The following is a 21,514-nucleotide window of genomic DNA, read 5'->3' on the forward strand; positions in this document are numbered from 1 at the left end:
TAAACACTGTCTAATTCTACAATTAACATAAACAGACAGAATATTTAGAAACGAGGCAGTTCATTTAAGGAACCCTACACGTTCTTTTTTTATAAGAGCAAATCTAAGGCTTCGGTGGTCAAAATCTTAAGAACATTTTAAGGCTTTGCGGACCCCAAAACACCCGATTTCTTAGAAAAATTAACCAAAATGGTGAAAATAAGAACTTGTTAAGAATATATTTTTTAGCCTTAAAACCCAAAAAGTTAAGAACACCTAAAGGCTTCAAAAATAATGAATGTTCTTATAAAAAAGTGTACCGTTACTAAAATAGAGAAACAAGAAATTTCAAAGAGAACGACAAATCCAGTTTGTCCACCCCAATGCTTTGATTCATCTTCGTTTATAACAAAGATTAGCTTCAAATGGTTAAAAGAACGAAAAATTATACATGCGTGAGGAACAGATTGCACGAAAAGGAAATGCTAAAACAAGTTTCGAAGAAGATCAACCAACGATATCTTTTTTTTTTCACAAACTAGATTAGATAGCAAGAATGTAAAAAATTTATAACTTTTCCTAATAAAATAACACAATAACTGTTGAAAACATTAGTTCTATTAGGACATACGTGAAATATCAACTATTCATTATATGGCGTAAATGCCCAAAAATATTTGAAAAAAAATTCTTCAAAAGGCTCAGTTTACATGATACAGCTTATCAAAAGAACAAACAAAAAAAACTCGCTGTTTAAAAAATCTCAGCCAATTTGTTTTCTCTTTTCATCAGGCTATCAATAGAATATGTTCGTTTAAAACAAAACTGTGTTGGGCTTTCAAAAAAGTAATCATTTTGAGAAATCAGAGAAAGGGCTTTTAATTTAAAGCTAATTAATAAGAACTATAATGAAAGAAAATAAGAAGTGGAGTGTTTATGTTTGAAATTGGCAGGAAGGGAATCGATAGGAGAGGAGAGGAAAAATCTCTACATCAAAACAATATCAATACACTCTTTTCGAAATGCGTGAAATCGTGGCAGGATTTGTTTGAAAACAATATTTTCTAAGGAAGAAAGTTGAAAAAAATTACCATTAGACTCTAGGAAATGATCGTTTGAGGTAGTTGTTTACGTGTGATTTATATCAAAATTGAAGAAAGTATTTCGGGAATACGAATTAATGGTGTCCGTTGAAGTAACCGTTCCATTTGAAAACAAGGCCAACGATGATTCACATATCGAGTAGAGTGCATATTGATTTACTACTATGGTTCTTTAAAAGCACATAGTGTTGTATCATAGTTCTTATATAAAAAAGATCATCTTATATTATTGTTGATAAATCGTCTCCCCTTACTAGCGTGGTGTGAGTGATGTGGGTTTGACAGGAAATTCAACAGACAGTTCCTGTAATAAGGACTTTGATCCTTGGGTCAAAGTAAAAAAAATCCTTTGATATGATTTACAAAGGCTAGCTTTTAAAGACTTGCTAGAGAAAGAACCATAAAAAAACAAAATCGAGATTATAATATCTGAGGTTAATGTAAAAGGGAAATTTACTCACACAACAGCAAAGAACCAGAAAAACCAAAATCCTACGAATAAAATCCTTGTGGGTGTCCAAAATAATATCTCATTCCCTTTTGTGATTTTGCCTTGACTTCAAAGCATAATAATAGGCATGGTTGAAAGCTAGGTTAGACGCCTCCAACTAATGTTAATAAAAGTATGAAATAATTTAGGAGGTTTCGGGTGAAGAAAAAAATTATTTGAAGAAAAACATGACGAATAAACTATCAAATTCATTACTTTTAACTATTTAAAAATTCTCTCTCTCTTTTTAAAGAAAAAAAAATCTACCAATAAAATAAAATAGGAAAAAACTTATTGAAGACTGAAAAATAACTGAATAATATAGATAAAATATCATTTATGAAATTGTTTTGTCTAGGAGGAGAAATATTATTAATGTACCTTATAACAACCCTCAAAGCGCGAGGAGATCATGGACAGAGTTTGCCAAGCAGGATTGTCGTCTTATGTCTATTCATGATATGCATTGCTGGAGAGTCTTCTGAGAACTTTTAAAATTTTCCACCAAATACGTCACTTAAACAATAGAAACAGTGACGTATTGGGTGGCACAAAAACAGAAAAGTTGCATAATTTCGTAGAGTCATTGCAGTGGTGCATATCATGGATAGAATAGTTGTTACATCGATTTTCTCATCTCTCATCGCTCCCCTCTGGCAAACTTTACCCCAGTCTCCTCAAGCTTTAAAGGTGGATAGGTGTAATCTTCCAATACTCAAACCATGATTCCAAAAAGTCATTTAGTTTTTCTAAAGTTCCAACACAAATGTAGCAAAAATTCCAATAGAATCATCTCTTTACTGTTCAAAATGTTTGGTTGCACAATGAACAACTCCATCGTGGCTCTGTCTCTCCAGCATGATTTGGATTCATAATGGCGGAAACTCAATAATATTGTTTGCAATATCTGTGTACCGTGATTTTTATGTACATACTCTCTCAATTTCTGGTAATTCTTAATATAGCACTCCACCAATCCATTCCATGGTCAGATCTTTTAAAACCAATTCAAAATACCAAAATGTCCAAAGGTTTCACATTAAGTTTGTGTGTGCCACATAATAGAATTAAAACACCTATCAGCAGCGCTCACCCAAAAAATAATTTTGAAATCATTCCTTTTTTTTTCATTTAAAAAATTCTAAATTACTTAGTCTACTATAATTGGTATTTATTTTTTGTCTGTGATCCAGTTTTGTTGGCCGTATCCATGTGTTTCTATGAGAGTAAATAACATGTAAAAGCGTAAAAAGTTATTTGCTAAGTAAGAAAATCCTTAGGAACCTGAATAATTACAAGATAGCACAATCATTAAATCTATCGAAGGGTATTTTTGAAACTACTATAAAGTTAGTCATTGAGGAACTTCTTATTTGAAAACGGGCCGAAAGTCAGACAAAAATTACTCTCCCAAAAAATTACAGCCACTCAGCGAATTTTTCTGAAACACCTTTTACTTTAAAACTTTGATGTCCCCAAGGTATTCATTCAAAGCAATTGTAAAGAAAAGCCCATTAAAATATCATTACCTCGTACATAATTGGGAATTTAGCAGGTAATGTCAGCCTTTCCTTGAACATTTTTCTAAGTAAGAAAATAACAAGTTTGGACAGAATGAATATTATACGACAAAGAAATCAAAAACAATTAATTTTTGCTAGACAAGCAATAAAATACTTCATAATAATGTGCACTATTGAAACTGATCCAAAAGGGACCTTCTATCTAGCCTGGTGCAGCCAGCTCCAGCAAGGGCTTAGGAGCACTACAGTGTAAAACAGAGTTTTTCAGCAAAACTTTTAAAAGAACTTTCTTTTTTGCTCGAGGGTTGATGTTTACTTTGAAAAGCCCATAGGTGATTCTCCAAGCCATGGGGCTATTACATATTTTTTTTTGGCTTTTAAAAAGGTTTGTTGACCCTCTGTATGGAAATTAAATGAAATAGCCAAATTTTAAGTCAGTTTAAGTGCATAAAAATAAAGTGATTCCAGCCAAATAAATGGACATCTTGCCGGCAACACTCTTGATCAGATTGACTATTTATAAATCGCCACATGCAATAAGCTGATATAAAAGTTTTCTGGCAACAATCGTGAAAAGGCACTTTTGCTGGCAAGAGAAATATCCAGCTATATATCTACCGGTAAAGAAGGTAGGTAAATGGCAAGCAATCTTCCAGAAAAAAAGCAATTTCCCCACCTCATGCAGCCGGCCACAGTTTATCAAAGTGTTAATTACAACACCAAATTAGCAAGCTTTTTATTTGTCAAAAAAACAAGAAAGACTTGTTGCTGACAAGAAATCTTTGGCTGTTTATTTGGTTAGGTAGCCAACAATTTGTGGCTAATTAAAATGGAGGATCAAAATAACAAGGATTACTGAAGAAAATCCAGACATACCCTATGTGTAAAACTGATTCAGATTTATCTGCAAATTGTGTCCATACTGCTAGTTTATCTCCTTTTGCACGAATATTGACAACAGCACCACAAACTTGATCGGAGTCTTCACCAAATGCTTCACCAATGAGACAAAGAAGCTACCGGAAAAAAGATATCCAAGATATTTAGTTTGATAAAAAGATTTGACAAATGGAGAATGAAATCAAACAAACTTCTACCTTAAAATCCCATTACTCATTTTCAGATTGGCTTTCTATTTAGTGCCTCTATTTTTCTGACATCATCTTTGCATTAGCCTGTAATCCTTTCTACATCTTGTAATTACTAGGATAGTTTTTTTACCTAGTTTACCTAGTTTAATCACGCGTTTCACAAAATTGAAAGGTATGTGGGAATCAAAGGGATTACAGCTGGTTACATTATTTTAAATTTTCCACAGAAAAGACATACTTTCCACAGATGACTTTTTCTTATTTTTGATTCACAGTCGACTACAAAGTTACCAAGGGATTCAAAGACAGAAATTGGGAGCGAATCAAACTACTAATACAAACCGTTTCCAGCCAAACTCTGTCCAAATCAGAATTTCTTTGTGCTTTGCTCATATTGACCAGCCATCTACCACCCATTCTGTTTCTGTCGTCTTCCCACATAGGCTGCACTCCTTCCTGAAATAACAAGTTCAGGATGTAAAAGAAGAAAATCAGGTTTAATGGACTTTTGAATTAAAGGTTTTTTTTAATAAGAGTCGTATCGTATGCCTACTCATCAATTTGAATTTACAAGCTTTTTAACATTGAATTGACACGGATGTGGAGCAAGATCGGGCAGAAAGAGGAAAATAACAAAATTTTTTGCTTATAAGCATAATATAACAATAGAGAGAAACGGTCCTGATATGAAATATGTGTCTGATATAAAACGGGACCACTTATGTAAAAATAAAACCGTTATTAAGGTAGCGAAATGTAATGGCTCATTTACAGAAATTATTCATAGTGAGAAGATGAAAATCTAAATTTAAAATCTAAACAGACCGCCTGATTCAATGTGTTGAAGAGTGGTGTAAAAATTAAAATGATGATGTATCTCTTTTTCCAAATTGAAGACAAGCAAATTTTTCTTACCTTGAATAATGAATAATCACAACCTAAACTTAATTTACTAGCCAACTGAATGTGATTGTAAATGCTCCAAAAGTCTTCTACTGAGTCAAATGTGGTGATTCGTCTCAAGTTAGCTGCCCAATTCTTTGATTTGTCGTTTTTAAAGAACCACAGCGACCAGCGATTTTGTAAAGGGTGTTTCACCATCAATTCTTTTGCTATCGTACTCTGGAAGATGAGAATAAAAATTCCTTTAGATTTATTTAAAACTTCAATTTTGGTCTGTGATTTACTGACATATCATCCATTCTGGGCAAACCACGCTCTTCTCTAAATGGGACATGGTGAGTGTGACAATCTGGCCTTGTTGTTCAGCCAAAACAATCAAAACCGCCTTGCTTTTGCTTGATAAGGAAAGCAAAACAACTGATGCAAATGTTCATGTGATTAACAGTTGATTTTGGCCTGATTATTTTGCTTTAGCGACAATCAGCCTGCTCCATTTAATATTCATTCCCAATCTGGATGAAAAGATCAAAGCGATGCTCCCCAAGCTAGGCAGATCCTTTTACGGAGCCATAGCCATAGCCATAGCTTTTAGAGTGAATACACTCCATTGATCTATGTCCATCTCTGATGGTGGAGGGTTCCTAACCATCTAAACATTCTCATCTGATGCCGTTATGCTACCATTTATGAGGGGCATCACTTTGGGGGCTAAAATAATTCAGCTTAATAGTTGGCTTCAATTACTCAAATTGAAGCTCATGAATATGAAAATTTTTTGCCTGCCGGGCAATATTTTCATAGAAAGTGTGTAAAATATTTTATCTTAAACTTAGAATTTTCTGTTAAAAGGATTTTCTGTCAAGCTGTGTCAAGAACCTTATTAACATTCCAACAGCTTCCATGAAAATGATCTATCACCAGCTACCACAGCTAAGTTCTACCATTTTAAAATATTTGGCGCTTTCACAAGCGTTTGCAATTGAACAAAATTTAAAACAATCTAAATATTTTCCAGGGGATGAATTTTTAGTTTTTCTTCTATTTTTTTATGTTAGCCAATCCGGGGAGTCTTCATATAACGTAATCATGAGCTTGGGAAATCTCAAAGATTGGCGAACAAACATTTTATCCCACTTACGGCTTTTCTCTTCTATCTTTTCTTGGTTTTTTTTTTTGGTTTCTTGCGTCATCGATGACTTGCGCAAAATTTCTTGAAACACACAGATTTTACCAAGCTGCCTGTTTTCATGTAACAGAAAGCTGTATCTTCACTTAGCAAGTGGTGGGTTACTCTATTCTTGTTGTGTAGAATTTCTCTTTAGAATTTTCAATTTGTTCAATCATTTCAATTACTTTTCGATTACCTTCGATCATATTGAATACCTTCAATTGTATCAAATACCTTCGATTTTATCAAATGCAATTCATGTGCGAAAACCACTTTTGTTTTCTCCGACCAATCAGAATGCGCAATATGAGTTACTTGAGGAAACCCAGGGCGAAGGCACACAAAATAGTGGGGGAAATAGGGGGCCAATCTTATGGCTGGTGCTTCTTTTTGTGCTTTGGTTTTAGGTCAATGTTTTTGGTTTTGCTTAAAGATATATGATAGTACCGTCAACTGCTCTAGAATTAGAGAACACCCACCACCTAACCGTCTAGTACCGTAGTACAGTGGTAGAGCATCCGGCTACGGTTCGCAAGGTTGTGGGTTCAACCCCCAGCCGGGTCATACCAAAGATTCCCAAAATGGTACTTGATGCCTCTCTGCTTGATGCTCAGCAATTAAGAGAAGGATCAAGGGTAAGTGGAGAAATCCAGGGAGAAAGAGTGGCGCCCTCCCCTACCTTCGGGTAGATAGCTATCGAAAGAGGAGCCTTCGGGTCGCCTCCGACTGCAGTCGCAGACTTACTTACTTAACCGTCTATCGCCTGATGGGATTAACCAATACCAAAGTTATCGAAAGTAATCAATAACAATCAGAGTACTCAAACGGTTATCGAGTCTTCAAAGGATTGTTAAGGAAGTGATCAAATACTCACAACATTTTTGAAATTTTGATACTCCAAATTTGATTGTAAATCAATATTAATGGTTGTTCTACTTCTTCGATCATTATCGATTACTTCAATAATCGAATTTAGAGGTCACTCACAAATCGATTTTAGGTTAGAAAAACGTTAATTGACGTTTTAAAAGCTGAACCACCCACCCACACCCTAAAACGTCAAACATTTGAAATTCCCGAAAATCGATGAAAATTGCCTTCATCGATGTTTCGTCAGCAATCTTGATTTTCACTATGGCTCGCATAGTTTATATTTGAAAAAAAGAAACAGGGATAATATGCGACCTTACTTCAACAAGGTTCTATCATGAATTTTGAAAAAATTGAGTTTTTTGGTTCATAACGTTTAATATGCCAAAAACTAATATTTAATGCTGTAAACTTTCAAATTATCTTCCATTCTATTCTATTCTATTGTCATTGTGGTTGAGTTACAGGAGGCTCTGGAGCCCATTCTCGCAACTACAGATGCTATGAGTAAGCATTCCGTCAGCACCTTGAACTGACTACCCAATTCCCCTCACATGGCATGAGTTGACCCTGTTGAAGTTTGTTCACTTGCCAAGTGAACCGTGAGTGGGAATCAAACCTTGGTCGCCTGTACAGGAATCAAGGTTGATGTCCACTATACCACGACGCCAACTACATCTTAATTCCATGGCTCAAAATAACATATTCCACTAAGTTCTATCAGTTAATTTGGTCTTTGGCACATCACAACAAAGTTCTATCGGAAATTTTCAAGGAAAAATTCTTAGCACGATTCGTGATAAATGCCTTTTCCAATAATTTTAAGGTCAACAAGGTTAGAACCTAGAACCTAGAAGGTTAGAACCTAGAGCCTTGAAGGTTAGAACCTAGAACTATCATGAAAATAGAAGATTATATTGATATGAAACTGAAACATGGCTCCAACTGGGGTTCTAGGTCCCTGTCAAATTTAAGTCCCCCCTGAGAACAAGGTCCCCCCAGCCTGATAAAATTTTAGGTCCCAGTATAGGGGGAAAATTTTATGCCATTCACAAAGGTCTATTTACATGTGTGTGCACTTTTAGAGAATGCAATAGAATGTCTTCATTTTTGCATTTTAAGGATCAGATCACACTTTGCATGAAAACATAAAGGTTTAGAGAAATTAAAAAACAACAGTAAAGAAAAATATTTAGATAGTGTTATTTAGCCCCCAGAGTTACATAAACTAATGCAGGTCCCCCCAAGATAGAGCTCCCCCCAAGATAGAGCTCCCCCCGCCTGTCTGGAAAGAGAAGCAGCTCCCACCTCTTATATGGCAAATTTAGGAGTAGCTCCCCCCGCTCAGGCAGGGGGGGGTTGCGAGCCATGATTTTTGGCCCAAATTTGCCCTTGAAATAATTTTTTTCTCAAAAATCGGGCTCCGTCACGTTCTGGGCATTGCCATTTTGCATCATTGTGCAAAAAATCAGAAAAAACTAATGAACCAATCCTGAGAAAAGCTGGTAACAGACGGGCGAACGAACGAACATGGGTTAATTTATAGAACCTCCACAGGGGTACCCAGAGGTAGGTCCAAAAAGCAAAGTAAAGACCCAAGCTTCAAACAAATGCATTTTACTAACAACCGCTATTTGCAGAGTTGGAACCTTGTTGAAGTAAGGTCGCGAATTTCTAAACTTGTTTACAATTCCTGTAATTAATTATCTCTGTAGTATTATAGCGACAGAAAGAACGCCCATCTGTGCAAAATTATTTTAAAGGGAACCAAAAAGTGCATCTGGGAGCTGAAAATTTTTTTTCAGTTAACATTTTCAAATTTATATGTATCATTTCTCATAGTATCTGAAACTAGTTTGCAGTTGTTTTAGAGCTACAGCACTTCCGAAACATGAATTTGCCATTTTTTAGGCTAAAAAGCCTTGAAATTAAAGCTTTTTAGCCTAAAAAACAGCCACAGCCATATCACAAAAAATACAATGAATGCTTCAGTTTTAGTTGTTCAAAATCCAACATCATTTACTCATTTACAGCATGTTTGGCCTTCCCTGGATTGAACGGTTGAGGATTTTATTTTCCAAAAATCTTGGTTACGGAATGACGGAAAAATAAAAAATGCTGGAAAGTTTTAAGGAAACATTTTTAGAGTAAAATATTTGGCAAGTTTCTACCTCTTACTGAGTACTTTCGAACCAGGCATAAATTAATTGCCATTGGGGGAAGACTGGTTTTTAATTGAGAAATCATTTTTGGTTACGGAATGACGGAAAATTATCTTACTTTACTGAGATAAAAATTATGAAATTTTCACTTAACCATTTTTAAGCTGATACAGTAACTTTGTATCAAAATCTAAGCATTTGATCTATCTTGAAAACCTTTCCATTAACCCTATATAGGGTTTAAAGTTAAATAAAATTTTTACAGCTGATTCTGTTTCATATCATGTGTACCGCATTCATATTGAATTTAAAAAATTGGTTGAGTGTTACCAAAAATCTTTTTGATTTTCTCAAAGTGTTATAGTTGCTATGGCTAAAAATCATGACTTTGATAGCATGATCATCAGTCAGTGTCAATTTATTAACCACTTTAATAATGCAAATTTTTGGGTGACACTCTGTTTCATGGAAAAAATGGGCAGTTTTTGAGCTTTAAAATGCCATAACTTTAGTTTCGCTTGTGCTACAGACTCGCATGAGCTCTCATTTTTCAGCATTTTTTATTATTGTGCATCCTCTGAAATTAAAATCATTCAATGACAATCTCCACTTTATGCACAGTATCCTTTTGAAATCAAGGTGGTCTCTGGTTCCCTTTAAAATAATTTTGCCCATCTGCAAAAATTCAAGGGCCGTTCGGGCAGACCTGCCAACTTGAGATGTTCATTTTGCGCAAGATAAAAATTTTGAAGCGAAATCCGAAATCTTAGCCTGATTTTTTGACATCGGAAAACGGAAAAGGTTTTCCAAAAAATTGGAAACCTGGGAAAAAATTTTCCAAAAATTCAAAAATGGAGAAATCAGGAAAAAAATTTTCTGAAAATCAGAAAATCTGGGAAACTTTTTCCAAAAAATCGGAAAAAGGAGGAAATTTCTTTCAAAATATAAAAAAATGCGTGAGAAATCAAACTTTTGAAAAATTGCATGAGACAGTGTTGGAATGCGTCCAATGCGTGAGAGTTTGCACCTCTGTTCGGGCCGTCAAACAAAGAAAAGACATTAACATTAGGCCGTTTGTTTTGGTTTTCAAAACAGACAAAGTGATTAAACAGAAAAATGGCGGGCAGTAATATTTGGCATGGAATTAAAAATTCATGTTTCTAGATTTGAAAAAAAAAACGTTAACAACCTTTAACCCATCCACCCACTATACTTATACTTCAGTTTACTTCAGTTTAATTTGATGATATTAATCTGTCCAGCTCGTTGAGCCCAACACGTATAATTTGATCGAAAAGAGCATTTGATTCAACCAATCTTGTTTGTGGCGACGTAGTGTGATGTTCGTCGGGTATAGAGCACAGATATTTATCGAGTTGTTTCTTGAATGAGTCTTTTGAACAGCCAGTGATATTTCGTATGTCAGAGGGAATACTGTTGAAGAGTTTTGGACCCTGTACAGCCAAGCTCTCAAAAATAAATTTGCGAAAGCTACTTCGTTTGATTGTTTGTAGTTGGCATTTTCGACCAACCCAGCTCGTAGTTGAAGATGAGACACCACCTTTTAAAGTGCCATCTCCTTCAGTGTGGCTGAAATTTTGTACTGTACACTCTAGTATCGACCAGATATAAATAATTCTGGATCTCTCCCTCCTCCTTTGTAGAGAATACATTTTCAACATTTTCAATTTGTTCCCAATAAACGAAAGCACTAAGGCCTTTGATTTTATTGAAGAAGTTCTTTTGTACAGAATGAATCTGTTCAATTTGGTGGATGCTGTTTGGTGACCAAAGCTGAGAACAGTAGTCGAGGTGAGGGAGAAACTAAGGATTTCCATAACGTTATCATAACATCACTGCTTCTGTTGTTGAATGTTCTCAAAATCCAACTAGAAATGTCCTTAGCTTTTGCTATCATTTTATTAATGTGATCTGTGAATGAGCAGTCACTACTCATCCAAACTCCAAAATCTTTAACAGAGTTTTTGTTTTCAATTACAATTTTGTCATTAGTGAAATAGGTTGATAAACTTTTTGATTCAGTATCTTTACCGTATTTGAAATGTTCGAATTTACAACTATTTAGTTTCATGTTATTGTTATGAGTCCAATCATAAACTATGTTGAGATCATGTTGCAACTTGAATATGTCTTAATTATTCCTTGGATTTCTTTATTAAGGATTCTAGTATCGTCAGCAAAGCTTACAAGGATTGAATACCTAGCTTTGGTCTTACTGTGGTCTTACTACCACTAAAAACGTCAATTGACATTTTTCTAACCTAAAATCGATTTGTGAGTGACCCCTTATTGATTAGAACCGTCTGGTTTAAAGAGAATGATTTAGATTTAAACATAAAACAATGATAAATTTTAGGGATCTCTCCTGAGAATTTCACAAAAATTCATTTAAGAAAAGAATATGATTAAAAGGAGTTCTTTAGTTACTGTACCTACCGTTTCTCTGCTGGGTTTCCTTTTAAGAGAATCGGATTTTTACCTAGCGTTTTTTTACGGGAGAGGGTTAAGTTTCCTGCGGTTGCTAAAATCAAAACAATGAAAAATTGTTTGGACGTTATGCGCAGTCAACACTCCTAAACAGTGTATTGATGGATTATTCATTGACTGACTCCAAGATGATCGTTTGATCACAATCCCAGACGGTGTCAATCGAACGAATCGAACGCCGAATCAATCGAACGCCGAATCAATCGAACGCATTTGAATGCAATCAAATAATTTGCAATTCGATTGTCGAACGCAATTGAATCGCAATTGAATATTACCTAGGATTCGCTGTTTGATTGCTTTGATTACGTTCGATAGACCTTTTCGCCTTTCCATCTGCCATCTTGAATTGTATGCAAAAATAGAGGAACAAAAAAGCTGTGGTTGGATTTAGTTGGAAAGTATGCAAAACATAGGCAAGTTTACACAAAGATTAAAAAGACAACAAAGCATCTTATAAATAATTATTATAATCATGAGAACAATAAAAGATGGAATTTCTCAATCCAAATAGAAATATTCACAGAACAACAAAAGCCTTTTAGAAATTTGTTCTTTTAAGACATAGCATATGTGACCCCCCAAGCGATTTGGAGTACATTAAAAATGAGACCGGTATTGGTCCGGTCATGCTTCTGCCGCTTTTGGACTGGTTAATTGTGCGACTAAAAGCTGAAAAAAGCAGCCAGAAGACCGCACAGTACCGTATGGTCCGTGCGGACAAAGTGCCGACGAAAGCCGACGAAAGCAGACGATGGTGCGGTCCCCGCGGTTTGTTTACATTTCTTTCGATTGCCGTAAGAATTTCAGCCTCGAGTTCAAACAAGCAAAACAATAAAAACAAAATGTCTGCACCATGACCGCACTGAATACCGCACTCATTCTAATGGTGCTCTTTAGTGACCGATCAAGTGCGTTTGAATGGAATTTCTAGAAAAGATTTTTGGTTAATTTCTGGTAGATACAAAGGTATCATTTTACCGAACGGTAATCTTTTCGCCGCTTTTTTGCCGCACATATTATCGATCTGTCCGCACCAAGACCGGTCTCACTTTTAATGTACTCCAAATCGCTTGGGGGGGTCACATATTCTGTTTTCATGCCATTAAGAAATTCCACAAAGTTGGAGTACACACATCAACCTTTCAAAACACGCAAACTGAAAAGCAGTAATTATGACGTCACACATTATCAATGTTTTGATTTGATCATTTGACGGCTCTATTCCCAGGTGAATAATTTACCTTTGCTGATGATTTTTCAGTTTGAATTTATGTCAAATATTATTGAGCGAATATAATTATTTTTAGTTTTCAAGAGAAGCAAATTTAATCTTTCTTCTACAAGATTACACTTTAATATAATGCCAATTATGCATGTAAGTTTTATAATACTTTCTTTTTGCATATGTTGTGCATACTTTCTAAGGGAATTTCACCACAGCAATTCGGCCGCTATAATTTTTGCATACAATTCAATATGGTGGATGGAAAGGCGAAAAGGTCTATTGTATTCGATTACGTTTGATTGTATTCGATTAAGTTTGATTCATTCAATTGTATTAGATTTTATTTGCTTTGGTATGGTACTTCAAGAACCCGGCCGCCCACGCTAAAGAGCTCTAACAGAGTGATCCAATTTAATTTAATCGCAATAAAACTCATTGGACATAATTGTAATCGAACGAAATCGAAGATTAATCCAATGTAATTGAAAATCAATCAAACCAATATCGAACATAGTCAACTATCAATCGAGCCAATCTAACCTTACTCGAACGCAATGAAACACAATCGAATATTACCCAGGAATCAGCCGTTCAATTGAGATTCGATAACGTTCGACAATTGAATCGCAATTATTCTATTCGATCACGCTCGGTTACATTCATTCAATTGGTTCAATTGCGATTTTTGTTCAAAGTTATTTGATTGACACCGTCGGGACAATCCATAGGCAATTTGATGAAAAAACATTCAATGATCAATCGATACTCAAGATTTTACAGTATATATAATAGTCTTGATTACCTATTGATTATCAGAATCAATCAATATCCAATCAATCCATTGGTTATTGATATGTCATTGATTGGAAAAAGCTTTTGATTGTATACTGTATAATATGAGGATAAACAGGAGGACCCAACTCAGCAAAAACTTTTACCTGTTCTTCTTCTGTTTTTTCTTCGGGTCTTGCAGTCTCAACCATTGTTTCACCCATTTCAAAATCCTTTTTCTCTCTTCAATTTACAAAAATGTAAGCGAGTTTGTCAAATTAATATACCAACGTATTACCAAACACTTCCGTCACTAAATTGCTTTGAATGAATTTTGTACCCACGTGTTTTCTTTTTGACGAAACTACCAGTTATTTCGAACTTTATTTTTGATTTTGATGAAATTCCCTAAGATAAATAAGTATCAAAAGTTTCTGGTTACCCATTTAGGTCATTCAACGTTAAATTAGAAAAAACAAATTTGTTTTCAGACCGAAAATCACTTTGCCTTTTATGTACAATTATGATTGACTGAGTGTTTGACATAGATAGACATCGAACTCACCGGTTTAAAAATGTCGTCGTCTTTCTTGATGAAACTTGTGCGCATGCGTTCCATGGGATTTCTGTGCGGGAAAAATAAGATTACGACATCCGAGAATTTTTCCTCGTCAGGTATTTGATATTCCGATGGCGTATTGGCGGCCGCCCACGCTAAAGCTCTAAAAGGAGCGGACCAATATACCATCGGAGAGATTTAGTAGTGGCCCATTGATGTGCCAACAACAGTCGAGTTCAATGGCTATATCTTCGCTTGCCCAAAGAATTTTGTTCGTCTCGACTGAACAAAAATTTAGCATGAAAATGTCTGCTGCGCCGACCGTCAAAAACCGTTAAAAAAAACCGTTAAAATATGCCCGACCTTCAGAGTAAAGCGTGTCGTAGCATATTTTTCCACATCTGGTACCAGATAACTCGTCAGATAATCGGAACAATATCACGTGGGAAAAGTGAGTGCAAGAGTTAGGTAAGTGTTTTGAGAATAATTTGTCGGCAGAAATAGAATAGAATAGAAACAGAAGCAATAAAAAAAATAGAGTTAGGATACTCTAAGTCTAAGAGAAGCCCGCGAAGGGGCCTGGAATTCCCGAGTTTCTTTTTCCGAGTTATTTTGCATGTGACGTCATAATTCCAGTTTTTAAGACGTCACTAAAAAAGTGATAACTCGAGTTTTTTTTTACTTTAGCTTTTAACTTTTCGACTTCGAGTTATTTGATAAATTCTATAACTCCTTTTTTTTTCGTGCCTTTAATTTTTCGAGTTATTTGGTATTTTTTAACTCGGGGTTTTTTCGTGTCTTTAACTTTTTGAGTTATTTGTTGATATATAACACAAATCTGTCACTTTAGGAAGTAAACCCATATAAACAAGTCGAATTTTCCATAAATCGAATATACGAAAATGAAATGGAAATTGAAATCTAAAGAGCAAGCAACATCATATTCTCAAAACGCCTCGAGCTATGGGAGAAAAAGGAGACCTTTTTTCAATCTTCTACACGAAGAATAGATACTGTCATCTAAAACCAAGGACACTTGCTAAAACCAAAAGAACGCGTTAAAGAGATCACAAGGAAGTTCATCAAGAAAATGTCGTAAAGCAACCGGCAACGTAAACGGTGCAATAAAACTACTCAGTAAACACAAACATGAGCAACGGATTACTTCCCCTCGATGTCGCGACATTGAACGCGCTGAGGTGAAACAAAAACATCTGCCATCTAAGCCAGCCGATCATGCTATTCTCCTCGATGACACGCGCAAATCAAACTTCTCGGGTGAAACAAGGCATGTCCCAAATATATTTTGCGTGACGCGCACCGCTTCCAATTATTCCTTAACGTTCATATATAGCTCAAAAGAATCATATCAACGTGCGGATTTCGAAAGGTGCTGGGTCAAAAATTTGCATTAAGCCAATCTCAAGATATCGGTCAAAGATTGATTTTGACGTTATAAAATACATCGAAAAAAGACGTCATAAGTAAGATTCAAATGACGTCATTATTGAAAAACAGCGATAACTTCAATTTTATTAATGCAATCAACACCAAATTTTGACTGGAGTTGTAAATTAATGATTCTGAAATATTTGCTCAAAAATTTTCAGAAAATTTGAATGACGTCATTTGTTCTCGGGAAAAATTAAAATACGTCAAAAAATGCTGACGTCATTATGAATTTTCAATTTTTTTTTCATGAAATATTTTAGAATCGTTAATTTACATCTCCAGTCTCCAGTTGATTTGAGTAAGTTAATCGGAATTATCGCCTTTTTTCAATAATGACGTCATTTAAATTGTCTTTTTGACGTGTTTTTTTGTTGTATTTTATAACGTCAAAATCAGTTTTTGGCCGATATCTTGAGATTGGCTTGATGTAAATTTTTGACCCAGCACTTTTCGAAATCCTCTCGTTGATACGATTCTTTTGAGCTATATATGAAAGTTAATGAATAATGGGAAGCGGTATGCGTCACGCAAAATATATTTGGGACATGCCTTGTTTCGCCCGAGTTCATCCAGTCAGATTCGATCATATCAACGGTGAAATGATCAGACAATCGACATTGAAGACGAAAGGTGTTGCAGGGTCTTCAGGACTGGATGGAGACGCATGGTGACACATCAGCTTTATTCAAGACCGAATCAAAAGATTTGCAGCCGGCTGGATCCCCTTGAACAAAAACCCAGGCCTACGACCGATCGGTATCGGAGAAACAATACGAAGAATCATCGGCAAGACAGGATCAAAACTGCTCAAACAAGACATCACCGATTCCGTCGGTTCATTGCAAGTATGTGCCGGCCAAGATGCAGGTTGTGGAGCCACTATTCACGCCCTGAGAGAGACAATGACAAATATGAAGCCATGATGTTAGTCGACGCATCAAACGCCTTCAACGCAGTCAACTGTAAAGCATTCTTACACAATGTAAAAGTCACCTGCCCCTCAATCGCAACATTTGCCTCCAATTGCTATAATACGCTGTCCAGACTCTTCGTCCTTGGTGCTGTCGAAATTCTATCATCCGAAGGCACTGTGCAGATTGACCCGATCGCCGGCTTACTTTACGCCATCGCAACAATCCCTTTGATTCTCTTAGTCACCAGCAAGACTCGAGCAGCAGGATATGCCGACGACATATTCGGAGGCCTTACGATTCGTGGGTATTCAAGTGAATGTGAGAAACGATTCTTCGCTGAGGCCCGCCAAATAGGGCTACTTCTAGCGCGCAGACAAAACTTAGATCATCGTCAAATCACAAAAAAAGACACGAACATCCGCATCACTACCGAAGGAAAAAACACCTCGGAGCTACCATCGGTTCAGACGACTACTGCGATAAGTTCGTCAATGAGAAGATCAGCAGCTGGATCGGCGAAATTGAGTTATTGTCAGAGATCATAAAAATCGCCCCTCAATAAGCCTACACTTGCTTCACGGCAGCTTACAAACACAAGTTGTTCTTCACCATGAGAACCATCCCCAACATTCAACACCACCTCCAAAAGCTAGATGAAATCATCACTACCAAGTTCTCATCACAGCCATCACAGGAGGAATCCATGCTAACAACGTAGAGCGCAAGTTGTTTACCCTCCCTGAAGTCTCGGTGGTTTAGGAATTCCGAAGTTCAGTGGTCTGGCCGAATCTGAATTCCGTAACTCACAGTTGCTCGCCCAACAGCTCCGTAAAAACATTATTAAACAAGAAGATAAGGTCATTAAAGAAAACGAAATCAAGAAATTGAAAGCGCCATTCAAACTCAAACACACACAGTCTCAGCGACTGAAGCTGGAAAACATCAAAGATCAATCGCAAGACGAGATGAAAAAGCTCCTCAAAGTTAACCGCGAGCCTGGATCATCCCTCTGACTATCTACACTCCTCGTTCAAGACAAAGATTTCCAGCTTGACAAGCAATTATTCTGCGACCTGGTCAAGATCCGCTACGGTCACCAAGTTAATCGTTTACCAAACCTTTGTGGATGTGGATTTTCGTTCAACTTGGAGCACGCGCTGACGAGAAAGAAGGGTGGCTTTGTTGCTTTTCTCCATAACTCGATTCATGACATTACCGCGTCCCTCCTTGTGCAAGTCTGCAAAGACGTGAAAGTTGAGCCAGCGTTGACTCCACTGTCAGGTGAGAACTTTGAAACACTCAACACAATGCCCGTCTTGATATTGCTCCTAGCGGAATTTGGATTCCTGACCAAAAGGGATTTTTTGACTTTTTCAACCCAATCGCTAAACGATTCAGGAACTCTGGTATCTCTCAAGCGTGCGATGTCAACGAAATGAAAAGAAACGCACGTACGGCTCCCGTATCTAACAAGTCGTCATTCACGGCAATCGTTTTCACCGCCATGGGGGACATTGGAAGGGAGACAAACAAAATGTTTTTATATGAGACTCAGTGAACTTCTGTCTGAAAAACGTGAAGAAAACTTGTCAGTCACAAGACTTGGGTAAGAAGAAAGGTGATCTTTGCATTATTAAGGGCTAATTTTAACCTAATTCTAACCTAATTTTTCTATTTTACACCAATTTAAATGGCAATTTCTGCATTTAAAAAAAGTTTTTTATATTTCCTGTTAAACCTACCTTTTTAGAATTTAAAAATCGAAAAATTGAAATGAAAAAATTAAACCTACCTTTGATTACCTTTGATGTGTTTCAGCAAATTCTCTGCTCACTCAACCCGTGGGGTCCGGTGTTTGACTATTTCAACAATTGAATTCGAGTCAGCGATCCTGTAAGCGAGATAGGCAGGGAGCAGTGGCTGGTCGGGAACATCTTGGAGAAATTGATCAAGTTGTTTTTTGAAGGAATTTTTGGAACATTTGGTCATGTCACGTATTTTTCTTGATAACACATTGAATAGTCTTGGGCCGGTGTCTGAAAGGCAGCTCTTCCAAATGTTCTTGTTCGTTGTATTCACTGGTTTGAGGTGGCATTTTCTTCCCAGGCGTTGGTTTGTATATGAATAAATACCGCCTTCCCCTTCACCATAGTTACAATTTGGCACCAGTTGTTCGATTATACACCATGTATATATAATTTGGTATCTTTCGCGTCTTCTCTCGAGACTGTACATATTGAGGTGTTTGAGCTTCTCCAAATAATTCAAATTGGGTGGAAGTTGGATCCCTTTTATAAAGGATTTTTGCAGATACTCCAGTTCTTGCATCAGGGATCTCTTTGTAGGAGACTATAGCTGGGAGTAGTATTCCAGATGTTGAAGTACCAATGTCTTCCAAAGAGTGATCATTACTGATTTATCTCTGGACTTGAAGGTTCTGTATATCCAGGCACTTATACCCTTGACTCTGTCAGTGATCGTTTGAATTTGCATTTCATATGACAGGTTGTTTGAGAGTAGGATACCCAGGTCTTTCACTGCACTTTTTATTTCGAGTGGCTGCTGTACATCTGATTTGTAGACTGAGTGTACTTTCAGTTGTTCATTTTTTTCCGTATGCAATGTGTTCAAACTTTTTTCCATTGAGCTCCATATTGTTGATAGATGTCCAGTCATAGACAATGTCTAGATTATCTTGAAGCAGACTCACATCTGCAGCGCAAGATATTGCCTTCATAAGTCTTGTGTCGTCAGCAAAAGATGAGAGGATGGAATGTTTAATCTTTTCGTTGATGTCACTAATCATTATCAGAAACAAGAGGGGGCCCAGAACTGAGCCTTGTGGAACTCTGCTTGTAACTTTCGCTTCATCTGACAGGAACGTGTTTATGGAAACTTTTTGGTATCTCTCAGTAAGGAAAGATTGTATCCAGTTCAATAGTTTGATTCCATTGATTTTTAGCTTACGTAGCAAGATTTATGGTCCACCTTGTCAAAGGCCTTGCTGAAGTCAAGGTAGATTACATCAACATTTTCATTGTTTTGTAGGTGAGATATCAGTCTTTCTACATGAGCCAATAGTTGACGCAAGCAAAATCGCCCTGGTCTGAAACCGTGTTGTGTTGGATTGTATAGGTTGTTTTCTTCCAGGCGGGTTTGCAATTTCTCTTGTAGACTGAGTGTACTATTTTCTCAAATATTTTAGTGGTAATTGATGTCAGGGCAACAGGTCGATAATTCTCTGGTAAACCTTGATCTCCTTTCTTGAAGATTGGTGTAATGTGGCTTGTTTTGAGAATTTCAGGTGTGATTCCTTTGTCAAAGTTGTTTTGCCATATCATCTTAAGTGGCTTAGAAAGTGTTTCATTTTGAAAAACTTTGCTGGCAAGCCATCTGGTCCGGCTGACGAGTTGGCTGGAATAGTGTCAATTTGTTGGATGAAATCATCTTCTGTGAAAATAATGTGCTCAAGGGTTGAGGAGTTTTTTGTCTCATTTGAATTCAGAAAACTGTAGTCTGTTTTGGGAGTGGTAAATACTGAACAGTATTGCCTTTGTAAGATGTTTGCCATCTCTTGCGAGTCAGATGTTAATTTGTTAGTGGTTCGATTTTTCAGTGGGCCAACTTTAGGTTTAGTTTTTGAGAATCTTTTTGCATAGGAGTAGAAGTATTTAGGATTGCTTTTGATTTTCAGTGAGGCATCCAGCTCTGCTTTATCGCGTTCATTTTTGTGGGATTGCTGTAGCATCAGTTCAATGTCAATTCGTTTCTGATTTGTTTTATTGGTTTTGAAATTCTTTTTGGAGAGTCTTTTACGTTTTCTCATAAGAATACGACGATCTCGAAGAAGAATGAAGAAGAAAACGAAGAGTTTTTCGAAGAAGAGTATTTTACCTTTCAAAGCCCTAACCTCGGTAAAATCAAACATTTTGGATTTTTTTTTTGGTTCAGGTGATGTATCTATTTAGTATCTAAAGATACAATTTCGGAAAATTTATGGAAGTATCTTTCCTTTAAAATCTCCAAAAAACCTCATTTTTGGCGATTTTCTCCACTAAATTTCCATACGAAAACAGCTTTAACTTGGAATGGAGCCAAATAGAAAATTATTCCGCAAAAATATAAATAAAGAAATTATTTGTCATTAACTTAAAAAAAGTTTGAAACAATAAAATGATTTCCCCAAGGTGATTAGGCTTTTTTTTGTAAAAAGTATATGAATAGCGTTTTTATGACATTTTATTAAGGTCCATGCCACACTTATTCCTTAATTACTCATGATGTAATTACTTAAATTTATTTTTTCAAAAGCAGTTTGTTCTTAAACATGTCAAAGAAGCGAAAACATAAGGTTTTATCTTCAAATTCTGAAATTGATTTTTATCACTATGACCAGAGCCCTTAAGTTTGGGCTTTTTGTGCCTCCGCGGCAGCTCCATCTAGCAAATACCACCTCTCCTTTTCACTCACGAAAAGTTACTGTGAGGTGATTTTGTGCTTTTTAATTTCATTGTTCAAAGATTTCTAAATTATTACTATTGACTACTTACGTTTGAGATAATATCAAAAGATCCATACCGGGGCTGGTTCCAGACTAGTATATTTTTTTTCACATAGATTTTCTTTTCTTTTTACACATCTTGGAGTATGTGGTAAAATGTGTATATATTATAATGTAAAAAATTTAAAGGCACGAAAAAAAACGAGTTAAAAAACACACCAAATAACTCAAAAAGTTAAAAGCTAAAAAGAAACTCGAATTATCATTTTTGTTATGACGTCATAATGACGTC

General features: G+C 36.1%; 1 protein-coding gene across 1 annotated transcript; it reads right to left on the minus strand.

The window, feature by feature from the left end:
* Positions 1-2,321: 2,321 nt before the first annotated feature.
* On the minus strand, positions 2,322-14,204 carry LOC136798186 (eukaryotic translation initiation factor 4E-1A-like). Its single transcript, XM_067054769.1, has 6 exons — positions 13,964-14,204; positions 5,102-5,308; positions 4,529-4,642; positions 3,972-4,111; positions 3,102-3,156; positions 2,322-2,790 (listed from the first exon to the last, which is right to left on the minus strand). The coding sequence occupies exons 1-6, from the start codon at positions 14,018-14,020 to the stop codon at positions 2,731-2,733; spliced, it is 633 nt and encodes a 210-aa protein (XP_066910870.1). The 5' UTR covers positions 14,021-14,204; the 3' UTR covers positions 2,322-2,730.
* Between the last annotated feature and the right edge of the window lie 7,310 nt (positions 14,205-21,514).

The sequence above is a fragment of the Clytia hemisphaerica genome, unplaced genomic scaffold (assembly GCF_902728285.1).
Source record: "Clytia hemisphaerica strain Z4C2 unplaced genomic scaffold, Clytia hemisphaerica genome assembly, whole genome shotgun sequence".
In the NCBI taxonomy this organism is placed as follows: Eukaryota; Metazoa; Cnidaria; class Hydrozoa; order Leptothecata; family Clytiidae; genus Clytia; species Clytia hemisphaerica.

Bases quoted from the DNA above. Each gene is read 5' to 3' on its own strand.
- LOC136798186 (XM_067054769.1), bottom strand. From the start codon at position 14,020: ATGGGTGAAACAATGGTTGAGACTGCAAGACCCGAAGAAAAAACAGAA. The intron at 5,309-13,963 runs GTAAAAGTTTTT...CTCATCTTCCAG, and splicing joins AAAAAACAGAAGAAGAACAG to AGTACGATAGCAAAAGAATT. The intron at 3,157-3,971 runs GTATGTCTGGAT...TTTCTTACTTAG, and splicing joins GAATCAGTTTTACACATAGG to AAAAATGTTCAAGGAAAGGC.